General features: G+C 35.4%; 1 protein-coding gene across 4 annotated transcripts in view; it reads left to right on the plus strand.

Moving 5' to 3' along the window:
- The window catches only part of LOC110144355 (platelet glycoprotein 4-like), a 57,438-nt gene extending 43,026 nt beyond the window's left edge, over window positions 1–14,412 (plus strand). Inside the window, exons 8-14 of one of the 4 annotated variants that reach the window (XM_070469907.1) lie at window positions 2,243–2,312; window positions 3,553–3,740; window positions 4,909–5,027; window positions 6,007–6,080; window positions 9,654–9,708; window positions 10,561–10,723; window positions 13,260–14,412. In XM_070469907.1, the coding sequence (XP_070326008.1) occupies window positions 2,243–2,312; window positions 3,553–3,740; window positions 4,909–5,027; window positions 6,007–6,080; window positions 9,654–9,708; window positions 10,561–10,719 (665 nt within the window). In that variant the 3' untranslated portion in view covers window positions 10,720–10,723; window positions 13,260–14,412. Of the gene's footprint in view, window positions 1–2,242; window positions 2,313–3,552; window positions 3,741–4,908; window positions 5,028–6,006; window positions 6,081–9,653; window positions 9,709–10,560; window positions 10,724–13,259 lie in introns of those variants that run through there. The other 3 variants (XR_011488593.1, XM_070469917.1, XM_070469928.1) reach the window with 3 other exon arrangements.
- Window positions 14,413–15,328: the final 916 nt, after the last annotated feature.

Genomic DNA, 15,328 nt, shown 5'->3' on the forward strand with positions numbered 1-15,328 from the left:
AATATAGCTGCTGGAGGAGGAAATAGCAACCCACTCCACTATTCTTGCCAGGAGAATCCCATGAACAGAAGAGCCTGGTAGTCTACAGTCCATGGGGTCACAAAGAGTCAGACACAATTGAGCATCTGAGCACAGTAAAGTTGCAGGATAACTAAATATGTAATTATTATTATTACAGAATTATTACACAGAAATCTATTCCATTTCTGTACACTAACAATGAAGATCAGAAAGACAAATTAAAGAAACAATCCCATTTGCCACTGTATCAAAAAGAATAAAACACCTGGAAATAAACTTACCTAAAGAAACAAAAGACCTATACTCTGAAACTATATGATGAAGAAAGAAATCAAAGATGACACAAACAGATGGAAAGATACATCACATTATTGTATTCAAAGATCAACACTGTTAAAATGACTATATTATCAAACACAATCTAAAGACTCAATGAAATCCCTGAATTTTTCATAGAACTAGAACAAAAAATTTTAAATGTGTATGGAGACATGAAAGACCTTGAATAGCCAAAGCAATCTTGAGAAAGAAAACAAAGTTGGAGGAATCACGGCTTCCTGACTTCAGACTGTACTACAAAGTTACAGTCAGCAAAACAGTATGGTAGTGTCACCAAAACAGAAATGTAGATCACTGGAGCAGGGAAGGAAGCCCAGAAACAGCTCACACACAGATGGCCAATTAATGTGCAGCAAGGTTGATAAGACTGTACAACTGAGAATAGAAAGTCTCTTCAATAAATGGTGCTGGGAAAATGGGACAAGTACATGTAAAAAATGAAACTGAACACTCTTTGACACCATACACAAACTCAAAATGGATTAAATAACTAAATTAAATAACTAAAGATTGAATACTCTAAAACTCTTAGAGGAACACATTGGCAGAATACATAGGCAGAACACTCTCTGACATAAATCACTGCAGTATCTTTTCTGAGCCACCTCTTAGAGAAATAGAAAGAAGAAGAAATATAAACAAATAGGACATAATTGAACTCAAAACCTTTCACACAGCAAAGTAAACCATAAACAAAATTAAGAGACAACTCATAATGGGAGAAAATACTTTCAAACAATGCAACCAATGAGGGATTAATTTCCAAAGTTTTCAACAGCTCATGCTCTCTCTATATATAAAAATTTTTAAAATGGGCAAAAGACCTAAGTTGACATTTCTCCAAAGAAGACATACAGACGGCCAAGAAGTACATAAAAATGTGCTCAAAATCACTATTTACTAGAGAAATGCAAATTAAAACTACAATGAGGTATTACTTAACAATGGTCAGATTCCATCACCCCAAAATCCACTAACAATAAATGCTGGAGAGGATGTGCAGAAAAGGAAATCTTCCTATACTGTTGGTAGGAATTTAAATTGGTAACAGTCACAATGGAGAACAGTATGGAGGTTTCTTAAGAAACTAAAAATAGAGCTACCATATGATCTAGCAATCCCACTCCTGGGCATGTATCTGGATAAAAATGTACTTCAAAAGGTTATATACACCCCAGGATTCATTGCAGTGCTGCTTACCATAGCTAAGACATGGAAGCAACCTAAATGTCCATCAACAGATGAACAGATAAAGAAAATGTGGTATGTATATGAAACAGAATATTACACAGCTATTAAAAAGGATGAAATAATGCCATTTGCGAATGGACCTGGAGATAATCATACCAAGTGAAGTAAATCAGACAGAGAAATACATGGATCATGTGATATTATTTTTATGCAGAATCTTAAAAAAGTGATACAAATGAACTTACTAAACAGACTCACAGACTGACAATGAACTACAGTGACTGAGGGAAAAGTTGGAGGGGGAGATAGATTTGGAATTTGGGATTGACATATATACACTATTAATGTTTAAAACAGATAACCCACAAGGACTTACTGTATAGCAGAAAGAACGCTACTCAATATTCTTTTCTAACCTAGATGGGAAAAGAAATTGAAAAAGAACAGATACATTTGTATGTATGACTGAATCATTTTGCTATACTCCTGAAACTGACAAAATATGGTTAATCAACTGATCCAACATAAAATTTAATAAAAGAGAAAGAGAAAAATAAATTTGTTTAAAAAATTACATGTACAACTGCTACAGTTCATATTATATTTCTATCAAGCATGTTTAAATCAAGATTTCTTGATTTAAGACACAAACTGCATCTAACCCCTTGACACTGGCTCAACTTTTAAACAGATGCAGCTTTATTTCCACCTTTTATTGAGAAGACCCGGGTATTACAATTCTTCTCCCCTGACATTTGCAGGTAAGACAAAGACATTGATGTATTTCTCTAAGTCAGAATTATTTCCCCAAGTGACAAAAGATAAATCAAGAAGACCACACTCAATAATAGTATATATTAGAAAAATAAAATAAATTTAAGGAAGTTTTTTGATGTAGTAAGAATAAATACCATATAGAATGCATAATGTGTTTATTACATTTCTGAAAACTGAAAGATGTAGAAGGATATTTTGCACAATGCAAATCATTATTTTCTTTGCCATTTCCAAGCAAGAGCTATTTGTTCCTCTCTTTTACTGAAGTAGTAGTATGCTTAGTAACAGTCAAGAAAGACATGCCCTATCTTTCTTAAAACGTCTAAAATGATGATATTCCAGAAACAGATCTATGTTAATGTGTTCTGCTGACACTACAGCATCCATTCAAGTTGGCAGGGCGCGGTAGCTATCACACAAGCATCAGCACCCACACTGGGCACTGGATACGGTTGAATCCTTTAGTGTCTAAATTCTGTGTGGTATGAGAAATCTTTGAAGATCTCTGAAACTTTTCTTATCTGTAAAACTGAAGAGAGCAGAATTTCTTCAAATAAGGTCATCCGGGTATCAAAAAAAGTAAGTATATAGTGGGTTGCAGTACATTGCCGAGGTTGTGGTGGGTAGCTGTAAATGATGGGCGTGTAGAAGGCACGTACTGAACACCAGCATGCACACACTCAAGCAGAATTTCTCTCCATGAATAAGTTTTAGAAGACTGAAAGTTTACTTTTACCTCACCTAAACTGGGCACAAATGAAGGACTTGAGAGCGGCATCGATAATTAATCCACAGAAGAAATGAACTGTGAGAATTGGCTGCTGTGTCAATGCCCTGTGGCCAGTCGCTCAGTCACGCCCAGCTCTGTGCCTCTGGACTGCCTCTCTGCAGTGCCCCAGGCTCCTCTGTCCCGCGATTCTCCAGGCCCCAAAACTAGGGTGGTTGCCACTCCCATCTCGGGGATCAATACTCCACTGCAGTTCACAAACAGAAATTAACCTCAGAAGCTTTTGAAAACAAAGGTAAGAATATCCAAGTACTGAGTTCTGGTATACCTTAAAAGCTCTCAAGATTTTTTTTTTCCTAAGAGTTAAGCAGGAATTCTAACAAGATTACATAACTTTCCTAAGTTAAAGCAATAATATAAATTTAAAATAGGAGAAAATGGATCTCCAGAACGAAGTTCAGTTTCCCAGAATGAAGCTCTTTCATATCTGTGTTCAGGTCTATCTATGCTGTGTTCGCAGCTGAAATGAATCTGAAAGGAATCCCTGTGTATAGATTTATTCTTCCATCCTCGGCTTTTGCATCTCCACTTCAAAATCCAGACAACCACTGTTTCTGCACAGAAAAAATTATCTCAAAAAATTGTACCTTATATGGTGTGCTAGACATTGGCAAATGCAAAGAAGGTGAGTTCAAGTTCTCAATGTCACAATCCATGGCATAATTTGCATTATTCTTTAAAATGTAAACTTCACCCAGGATTCCTTTCTGCAAGAAATTTAAAGTAAGAAAGCAACAATGGCAGAAAGTGGTAAGCTGTTTTTGTTCTGATTTTCACTGTTGCAAAAGTTAGTTGTTATTAGACAAAACCACCCTGATATTTTTCTGTGCTACTTTGGAAAATAAATCTTAAGGTCCTTTGCTCATTTTTTAACTGATTATTTTTTTTTTTTTGAGTTGTGTGAATTCCTTGTATATTTTGGATGTTACTTACTTATGGGATACAAGTTCTGAAAATATTTTTTTCCCATCACATAGGTAAGCCTTTTTATTTTTGATGGTACCCTCTGCTGTGCAGAATCTCTGTGCTCTTTTTAGATTTAGGATAAAATTAAAATAGTTACCAAAATACTTTAAACATCCCAACTTATCTAACATTTTTCTAACTTCTCTACCATAGAAAATCATAAATAAAAATAAGTGTATTTCAGGAAGTCTCCAAAACAAGAAATGACTCAAAATTTGGAATTTATCATATTTTGCTCAGCTATTTCACACTGGAGTAGGTATGAAGAAAGAAAGAAGAATCTCTTTAAAGAATTATCAGTCCATAGGCACATCATTACCTGAAACATGAAGGCATATGGTTGTCACTTTGTGTTCAGCAGCTAAGCTTTGCTGTCGTTGCATAGCTGCTAAGTCATAGCTGACTCTTTTCGACCTCATGGACTGTAGCCCGCCAGACTCCTCTTTTCATGGAATTTCCCAGTCAAGAAAATGGAATGGGTTACCATTTCCTTCTCCAGGGGATCTTCCTGACCCAGAGATCAAACCTCCATCTTCTGTATTGGCAGGCGGATTCTTTACCACTGAGCTACCAGGGAAGGCCAGCTAAACCTTACTTACAGGAAATAAACACCTAAGGGATGACTGGTTACATTTCTTTTTGTTATTGTTCAAAAGTGATTAGATGCTATAATCGTCTCTAACCCTCACCATCCAATTGGTATTCAAAGCAAACTTTGCATTTCATTTTTAACTTAAAAAGCTTTATCTTCAAGGAAATCTTTTCTGAGAGGGATATATAATAAGAAAAAGTATTTATCCCATATGTCTTTTAAAACTTGCTTTCAGGAAAACCTGTGTACATTTCACTTCCTCATTTTCTACATGCAAGCCCAGAAATTACAGAAACTATTGAAGGCTTAAGTCCAAATGAAGAAGAACATAGCACGTACTTAGATGTTGAACCTGTAAGCAACTACATTATTGACCTGTTTGGTTTAACATTATTTTTTTAATAAAAGAAAAATTAAATTCTTTCCATTTTCTCAATCACGTTTATTGGTTATATTTATTGCATCACAATCTTGATAAATTACATACTTTTATATCAATGAAAATTTATCTTTTTCCTATTGTTGCTTATGAGATGAAGTAATGTTTTAGTTTTCAGCATGTGGAATTTTATAGACCTTTTTAATTGTTCATAGGTCAGGGAAAGCAATGATAGAAATGATTCTACTTAAAACAATTTGGTATAAAATACGATTTTAAGCTCATTTTATAACTTAACTGCAAGTACTGCTCACATGAAGGGACATTGTAGACTACAAGCAATTAAAAGATTTTACAGGTATATATGCATTTGAGGTTAAGATTCATTATACTCAGTGTGGGGAAAAATCTATTAAATTTTCTATAGAGTAACAGTTTTCAACTTTTCATTTATTTTAATATTCTCCTTTTCAAAGTTTAAATGATATGCCAGAATTTTAGGAGTCACATTTCAGTTTAAGGAATAATAAGTAGTATTATAATTATAAGGATGATATATGGGTTCTGACTGATATATACTTAATCACACAAAGTTTAGGATTTATAGACAGTATATGAGTTCTAGGTTTCAGTACTGTTGTTGTGGATACCTCAAAACCAGTTCGAATAAATATCATAAATTTAAATAAAGCCTAGGCATTAGGATGGGCAAAGGAATTTTGTGTGCATGCATGTAAATGCATGGGCATATACATCTGTATACAGCCATTAATATACATACAAAATTTAATTATGGAGAATTACGTGTGCACTATGCAATATGTCCAATTAGTTATTTAATAAATTTCAAGTAGTAGAGTTTCACCTTAGGTTCTATGTAACAGTAAAAATAAATTTTGGATTTATACTTTTTTTAAGGAAATTGATAATTAATTTAGTTTGTTCTGTCTTTAGATAACTGGATTCACTTTACAGTTTACAAGACGGCTGCAGATCAATATACTGGTTAAACCAGCAAAAAAAATTGAGTGAGTCTCTTGAACAAGTTTCATTATGATTTTTAGTATTTTCTTGTAAGAATGAGAGTATATCTATGAAAAGAAGGGGGAAGAATATAAAATTCAACTTCTCTAAGTCAGAAGAATATCATATATTAACACATACATATGCAATCTAGAAAAGGGACACTGCGGAACCTATTTGCAGGGCTGGGATAGGGATGAGGATGTAAGAACGGACATGTGGACACAGCGAGGGAAGGAGAGGGTAGAATGAATTGAGAGAGCAGCTCTGACATGGATACAGGACCGTGTGTGAAGCAGGTGGTGGAGGGCCGCTGTATCACACGAGCTCAGCTCAGCGCTCTGTGATGACGGAGGGGGCAGGGAGGCTGCAGATGGAGGGGATTTCTGTATACTTACAACTGATGCACACTGTTGTATGGAATAAACAACACTGGAAAGCAATTATACTCCAATGTAAAAAAAAAAAATCTGTGTTTTAAAGTAATGTAGATTATCAGAGTTATTTAGCCCAAGGCACTGATAATAATAGGAGTCATGAAAGTAAAAATCTACCTGTACCTCTATAAAACAAAATGTTGGTAAATAGAAATAAAAGAATGTCTACTGAAATTTAGGTAGCTGGACTAGGAAGACAGGCAATGAATGGACTGCATAAACAAATCTGTATGAGGAAAATATATATGCACAGAAAAAAAACATAAAAGGAGATATGAAAAATTGTATAAGCATGGTTATATCTTTCCATGTTGGCACTGTAAGAGGTTTGTAGCTCAACTTTTGCTACCAGCTTTATTATTGCTACTCTTAAAGATTTAGCGATATGAATTTTTTCTAACTTCTACATAAATTTAGAATATCTGCCCCTTTAGGAATGCCAAAACAGGCTACTAAAGAAAAGTATGACCATCAAATAATTTGAGGACCTATCTCCAAGAATTTCTGACTGAAGAAACTGTAAGCTGCAGTTCAGTTCAGTTCAGTCCCTCAGTCATGTCCGACTCTTTGAAAGCCCATGAACTGCAGCATGCCAGGCCTCCCTGTCCATCACCAACTCCCAGAGTTTACTCAAACCCATATCCATTGAGTTGGTGATGCCATCCAACCATCTCATCCTCTGTCTTCCCTTTCTCCAACCACCTTCAATCTTTCCCAGGATCAGGGTCTTTTCCAATTAGTCAGCTCTTTGCATCAGGTGGCCAAAGTATTGGAGTTTCAGCTTTAGCATCAGTCCTTCCAATGAACATTCAGGACTGATTTCCTTTAAGATTCACTGGTTGGATCTCCTTGCAGTCCAAGGGACTCTCAAGAGTCTTCTCCAACACCAAAAGCATCAATTCTTTGGTGCTCAGCTTTCTTTATAGTCCTACTCTCACTTCCATACATGACCACTGGAAAAACCATAGCTTTGATTAGATGGACCTTTGTTGGCAAAGTAATGTCTCTGCTTTTTAATATGCTGTATAGGTTGGTTATAACTTTTCTTCCCAGAAGCAAGTGTCTTTTAATTACATGGTTGCAATAATGATCTGCAGTTATTTTTGAGTCCAAAAAAATAAAGTGTCACTATTTCCACAGTTCCCCCATATATTTGCCATGAAGGGATGGGACCAGATGCCATGATCTTAGTTTTCTGAATGCTGAATTTTAAGCCAACTTTTTCACTCTCCTCTTTCACTTTCATGAAGAGGCTCTTTAGTTCTTTGCTTTCTGCCATAAGGGTGGTGTCATCTGCATATCTGAGGTTATTGATATTTCTCCCGGCAGTCTTGATTCCAACTTGTGCTTCATTCAGCCCAGTGTCTCATGATGTACTCTGCATATAAGTTAAATAAGCAGGGTGACAATATACAGCCTTGACGTACTCCTTTTCCTGTTTGGAACCAGTCTGTTTTATGTCCAGTTCTAACTGTTGCTTCCTGACCTGCATACAGATTTCTCAGGAGGCAGGTCAGGTGGTCTGGTATTCCCATTTCTTAAAATTTTCCACAATTTGTCATGATCCACCGAGTCCACCGAGTCAATAAAGCAGAAATAGATGTTTTTCTGGAACTCTCTTGCTTTTTTGATGATCCAGTGGATGTTGGCAATTTGATCTCTGGTTCCTCTGCCTTTTCTAAATCCAGCTTGAACATCTGGAAGTTCATGGTTCACATACTGTTGAAGCCTGGCTTGGAGAATTTTGAGCATTACTTTGCTAGCATGTGAGATGAGTACAACTGTTCAGTAGCTTGAGCTTTCTTTGGCATTGTCTTTCTTTGGGATTGGAATGAAAACAGACCTTTTCCAGTCCTGCGTCCACTGCTGAGTTTGCCAAATTTGTGGGCATATTGAGTGCAGCACTTTAACAGCATCATCTTTTAGGATTTAGCTCAACTGGAATTCCATCACCTCCACTAGCTTTGTTCATAGTGCCCACTTGACTTCACATTCCAGGATGTCTGGCTCTAGGTGAGTGATCACACCATCGTGATTATCTTGGTCATGAAGATCTTTTTTGTATAGTTCTTCTGTATATTCTTGCCACTTCTTCTTAGTTTTCTCAAATAAACTCATGCAGCAATAATCCAATATGATGAAAAAACATATATAAAATAAAATTTCAACTTCTTTGTCTTAATTCATTAAATCGTTAAATGCTTTTAACTCTCATTTGCAATTCAGAATTATATCTAGTTTGTATTGAAATGGTATTTACATACATTTTGGAATGAGTGTATGATGGTATTGCTCATTCCACTAGCTACCCAAATATTTCTATGACAGTAGTTTCCAGAATTCAAAGTTTAGATTTCAAAAGTTGTTGCCGAACCACAAAAGATGCCGGGATTCTTGGCCTTTGGAGGAGAAGAATTCAATCCAGGGCCAGAGACAAGGCTTGATCGCTCAGAGCTTTTGTGTCATATGGTTTTATTAAAGTATAAAAGAGGTAGAGAAAGCTTCTGACATAGACATCAGATGGGGGCAGAAGGAGTGCCCCCTCACTAGTGTTAGCAATGGAGTTATATACTTTTAATTAGTTATTACAGTGAATCAAAAGAATGTCTGGAGGTTGTAAAGACCTTACTAGACCCACTCCCATAATTTACATTTTAAGGTAACAGGATTAGCCAGAAGGTTTTTTTCCAGAAACTGTCCTCAAGCAGGATACATTATTGTTATATAATCCTAAGGAATGTAGAGGAAAAAAGTTTGTCCTTTCCTCCTCCTTGAGAATTCCAGACCCCTCTCTCCCTGGGGACCTCTGGACTTATCAACCTGCCTAGGAATTGACTCTCTCAGTTTCCTGAGCATCACTTGTTGAAAGGGAAAATAAATGATTAGAAAAAGTGAATCTAATTAGAAATATATATTAGAAAGTTTCATACGAGTGATTATAAATTTCAGAAATAGACATTAAAATTTAAATGATTCATCATATGGAACAAAAATCAAGGAATTTAACCAAGACACAACAGCAATTAGTTTCTGAACATTAATTTATACAGATAATTAAAACATTTCTGTTATGCATGTACAGTACATAATTATTTCCATAATTATTTAATATTTTATAATTATTTTCAATGTATATTACAGAGCATTAAAGCATCTGAAGCACAACTATTTGGTGCCTATTCTTTGGCTTAATGAGGTTTGTATTTTTATCTATTAGTCACTAAAAATAGCAAACATCTTGGTATATAGAAAAAACCTTGGATGATTGAAAATTGAATAAGTGTTCATAGTATTTGAAGTTGTATGAGTTTCCATTACTCATGTGGGCAAGTTTATACATTATTAATTATACAATTAATTATTGTGAGAGAACTAAGCCATGCAGAAATATCAGGATTATGTTAGATTTCAGTGTTTTTATTTTAGAAAGACAAAGTACTTCCTATCATTTAATATTATTTCCATAATGCATCTATTAAACACTATCTCTTGTCACAGTGCTTGTCATGGGGAAGATTCATGCAAACATGAAATTCCAAATAACTCAGTGTGAATACTGTAGTGTTAATAAAAGCCAACCAAGTTTATAAAGATGAGATTATAGTAAATGTAGGCAGTTTATCTACTGACAAGATATTTTTAGTGTAAAAATCATGGAATGGATTAGCCACAGAATTAGGAAATGCATTGTATAAGCCTTTAGAGGAAGGAAACTGCTGACCCTTGATATTTCCCCCTGTCACTAAGAAACATTCTTTGGGAAACCGGAAAATATTTCTGTAAGACCACTGTATTGAACAAAGAAGTCAGTGTATTGAAGAATGCTATATAATATGTTTAAAGGGAAATGACTGTATTTCTCTAAATATTCCACCTTGGCATTTATTACCTTCTTTGACATGCAAAGAGACTTCCATTAGCTTGTTTTATAGAAAAAAATAACTAAAACTTATGCAGTGTTTTGAAAAAAAAACTGAAACATAAATTGACGGTTTTGAGTATTTTGCTTCACTAAACTACCCCCGAAACACTATTAACTTTATTACAGACTGCCACCATTGGTGATGAGAAGGCAGCAATGTTCATAGATCAAGTCACTGGAAAAAGAAACCTCTTTCACCTGGTACAAATCATTTTACGGAGTATTGGTACAGTGATGTTTGTTGCTTTTATGATTTCATACTGTGCATGCCAAGTGAAGTGTTAAATAAGTAAGTATATAATAAAAATTACATACAGCTTCTATAACATTGGTTTATATATTACTTGTTTTCATTTTATCAAAAAGAGGTTATAAATTAGGCTACAAATATTTCTGGATCTGTCTAGTCAACAATTGTTTTTAATATATCTTTGAAGTTTTGAGATGTTTAATGTAAATTAAAACATAAATGAAGGCTGAATGAATAATAAGCCCTAGTAATACCAAGCAGATCACTACATTACATCTTTCTTCTGAGAGGAATGGGCTAAAATATGAGATCATCACTTTTGAAAAGTTGAAATGTTGCACAAAAGCTAAATGTGTTCTAACTTTTCATTTCTTGGTTATTTCTAGCTAATTATTTTAAAATCACAAATAATATAATCACAGACTAGGAAAGTTTATATATAAATGAAAATGATACATATTTGGGGAGACTGAAATTTACAAGAGAAAAGAAAATAGACAAAATTATTAAATAAGCTAGGAATTAAGGAGAAATAGAAACTCAAATGATAGTAAGAATACAGGATAAATATGCTATTTTAAGATCAAGATAGCATATTAATATAAAGGACTGTAGCATAAAAACATGCTATAATCATTGTACAAAATCACAATGTGTACCCTACATGTTTAATGTTGAAGCCTTGATGAATTATTACAGTTCATTAACTAAAATTGAATACAATAGTATAAAAAATAGAAGAAAAACAAGTCAATACAGTAAAACCAAATTACTCAGAGTTTACAGGAAAAATCAGGTAAATGCGGACAGTAGGAGTTTAAGCAAAACTGAAGAGGTGGTTCAGGCGTCTGTGTTTCAGTTGATAGCGCCTATGTCCCCTTGTAAATAGAGGAGCATCTGACTCAATCTTCCCTAAACGGACGCCTTTAATAATCATATGTGGCACTGGTATGGCCTGGTAGGGTGTGGGGAGGATTTTCCACTTACCCATAGGTTCCCTCCACCCTTCTTCCCAGGAAAACCAAAAAATATATACAATCAAAATAAAAGCAATATACTTGCTATGAAAAATTACAACTTCAAAACAAGTCTTCTTACCCTATTTTCAATCAGATTGACTGTGTGCTGTCTTACACAGAAATTCTGGAGCTGCCACTGATAATGACTGACCTTCTATTAAGCAGCAAAATTATGATAACCATTTTACATGAATTATCACAACTAATCTCTAAAAAAATTGTATATTTCCAGTAGCCAGGGATTTACCAGCATCCACTCTATCTATCTTTTTGAGACATTACAGAAAATTTTAACAGTGCAAATCCATTCATTTTCTAAATGTGACATCAGTCAAATTGAATTATTAAAAAAAAGTAAAACAGGATATGGAACAGTATTTTCTGTATGTAAGAATGAGAACTTGGGCCTAGGAAGACCACTCAATCTTTTGTTCTGATGCTTTCTGCCTATATTTATTCACTAACAAGACTGAATACTTCTGCCTACAATCCATCTGAACAGAATATTCAAAATGCTAATCTAATATATTCACATTGTAATGAAGGAAATATTGCATCACCTTTAAGACCTGTCATTAGTCAAGTAACAAACAGCTTATGATTAAACAAAGTAAGGCGCATGACCATTTATATAACAGACAGAAAGATTATCTACTTAAAAGCCATATTACAACAAAAACTTGTTCTAGTGGGAAAATATGCTTTTCAAAATGAAGTGTAATAGTTGTAAATTTTTCTGTATTCTTCCCTGTACCTGTTACATGATCTATTTCATCAATGCTTAATGAACCCTGAATATCCTGGGTAAATTAAGGTGAAAGATGGAGAAGTCTCTAACGTGCCACTGTCAACAAGTACACTGACTTTTCTTAAGCATCTGACTGTTTTAGTGAAAAGCTACTGGTCTTTACACAACAATGTCTTTTTTTAAAATATAAATTTATTTTAATTGGAGTCTAATTACTTTACAATATTTAGTGGTTTTGCCATTCTTTACCAACAGAGAACATTGTTCTCTATAGATCACTTGATTTACTAGATTTAGAAGAATCACAGATATAGATTTCCTTAAACAGGCCTCATGTTGAATATTGTAATAATTATGCCTGTGGGCAGGTTTATAAACAATTAAAAAATAAGAAGATGCATGTACAGGAGGGAATAAAGCAAAGATGGTAGAGCTACGGTGTGGTTTTACTCACAGAAAGAATAAACCAATAGTCTTTTTGAAAGCAGCAGCACATACAGCACTAAGTGGAGGACGGTCAGAAAGGACAGAAAAGAGTGGAAATGGCCATGCAGAGCAGATTTAATGGGTGACCATCCTTATCTGGCTGCGTGCAGCTCTTGAGAGCTGGGAAGGAGCCTTCCATGTTTCCTGGAATGGGAAAATATCTGTCTTATCCATGAAGTGCATCAGAGAATTTTTCTCTCCAGCTTGAGAAGCTGGGCTAATTACTAGAAAATATGACATCTTCAATATAAAGAATGTCAGAATTACCTATTTTTTCACAACTTTCTGATAAATACTAAGTACTTACCTTTCTTCTTTCCAGGGAGCAAATGAGTCTTCACATTCATGCATCAGCTACGTCAGGATCATTCTCAATACTGACCTACAAAATGAAGATTTGATATGCTTTATCTTTGCAAGCACACCTTATCTTATAGTTGAAGAACTAGTGGCATTTTTTTGTTTTTGTTTTGCACTGAGCATAAGCACATTTCTGAAAGATTACTAAGATGCCATCCACACTTTGAACAAAAATAGGTACCTTTTAAAATTCAACATATACACACAATTCACTTAAGTTTCTACAGACTTCACTTACTCATGATACAATCATTTTTATTTGGTATTGATTTACTAATTGGTCCCCTGGTGTACATATGGCAGGGGAGTGGACAACCTAAACAAATCCTGGATCATGACACTTGTCTTCCTCAGAGAGGAAATATCATTACCCTTATCAGTGTCCCTGCAGCAACACAGACCCCGAGACCGCTGGTACATCGCATTTCATGAGGATCAACTATTTTGAAAGGCATTTAAGAATGATAACCAAGTGCTTGGCCTCTGAACCATTTATTATACATTACTTCAGTTTCTTTCTTTATGGAATTATTTGTTATCATGTTCTCTTTAACAATATATGTTTATATTTTTGTTGATGATAATGTAAATGGACATGTAAAAGGACTTTGTCATTTTCCATGATCTTCAGCTCTTCTGGAAAACTGAGCACATTTTGATCTTTTCACTCAGCTGCATACAACTTATGCTTGGCAATTTCAGAATGCTGTGCTAGGAAGTCTCTGGCAGTCCAGTGGTTAAGAATCTAACCAGCCAGTGCAGGGGCCCTAGGTTTGAACTCTGGCCCAGGGAGACTCCACATACAGCAGGACAGCTAAACCCAAGAGCCACAATCACTGACGCCCATGCACCGAAAAGACCACGCTCTGCGGCAAGAGAAGCCACAAGGAGAAGCCCAATAACACAACAAGGAGCCCCTGCTCACCACTATAGGGAAAGCCTGCACACAGCAACGGAGACCCAGCACAGCCAAAAAATAAAGAAAAAGAAAAAGAACTCTGTGTTAGTGTTAAGAGATGTAAATGAAAATAAAAAGCATTGCGTGAAAGGGTACAAGGAGTAGAACGTGCATTAATAGTTACTTGTTGTAATATTTCTGGCTTTCACAGTCACTGCAGAAAGACTGGTTTCATTCATTAAAAGATGTCCATTCTTATACCTGTGCTTTTTCTAGTTCCTGTTGTGTCACAAAACATTTAGTCTTATGTTCTGTCTGAAGTCGTCTATTTGAATTTTTATTTCTTTATGCATTTGTATTTTTTTCTGAAACATTCTTTCTAAATTCAATTTTGACCCCATTTTCCTAAATTAATTTTTATAAGGTTTTTCATTTTCTTTTCCTCTTTAAAATGCATTTCTTGAACTATTTTTTTTTAAACATTTATTCATTTATTTATTTTTGGCTGCACTGAGCCTTCACGGCTGCCCACCGGCTTTGTCTAGTTGCGGTGAGCAGGGGCTAAAGTTGTTGTGTGTGGGCTTCTCCTTGCAGTGGCTTCTCTTGTTGTGGAGCTTGTCTGCAGAAAGAGAAGCCACAAGGAGAAGCCCACATATCTCAACTAGTAGCCCCTGCTCACCGCTAGCTTGGGCTCTAGGGCATGCATGTTTCAGTAGTTGCTGTGTGTGGGCTCGGTAGCTGCAGCACACGGGCTTGGTTGCCCCGCGGCTTGTATAATCTTCCCAGAGCAGGGATTGAACTCATGTCCCCTGCAGTGGCAGGTGGATCTTAAACACCAGGGAACTCTGGTTCTAAGTTAATTTTTAAAGCAAGTTGGAAGAAAAGGAAAGGATACTTGGTTTCATCTTTTTCAGCAACAGGACTTAAGTTCTAGACTGTGAAGGATCTTTTCTTTTTATTAGAATACATATTGTTAGGTAATCCTGCTTTCCTTAGCAGCGGTTCATTTCTGGCAGACAGCACAAGTTCCCCCTAAAACAGCTTTCCACAGAAAGGGAAGACGGACCACACTTCATCTGTGCTTCACCCAAAGAAGTTTATAGGACAAAGTATTAGTAACTGCAGTGTTGACT

The sequence above is a fragment of the Odocoileus virginianus genome, chromosome 1, assembly GCF_023699985.2.
Source record: "Odocoileus virginianus isolate 20LAN1187 ecotype Illinois chromosome 1, Ovbor_1.2, whole genome shotgun sequence".
NCBI classification, from domain to species: Eukaryota; Metazoa; Chordata; class Mammalia; order Artiodactyla; family Cervidae; genus Odocoileus; species Odocoileus virginianus.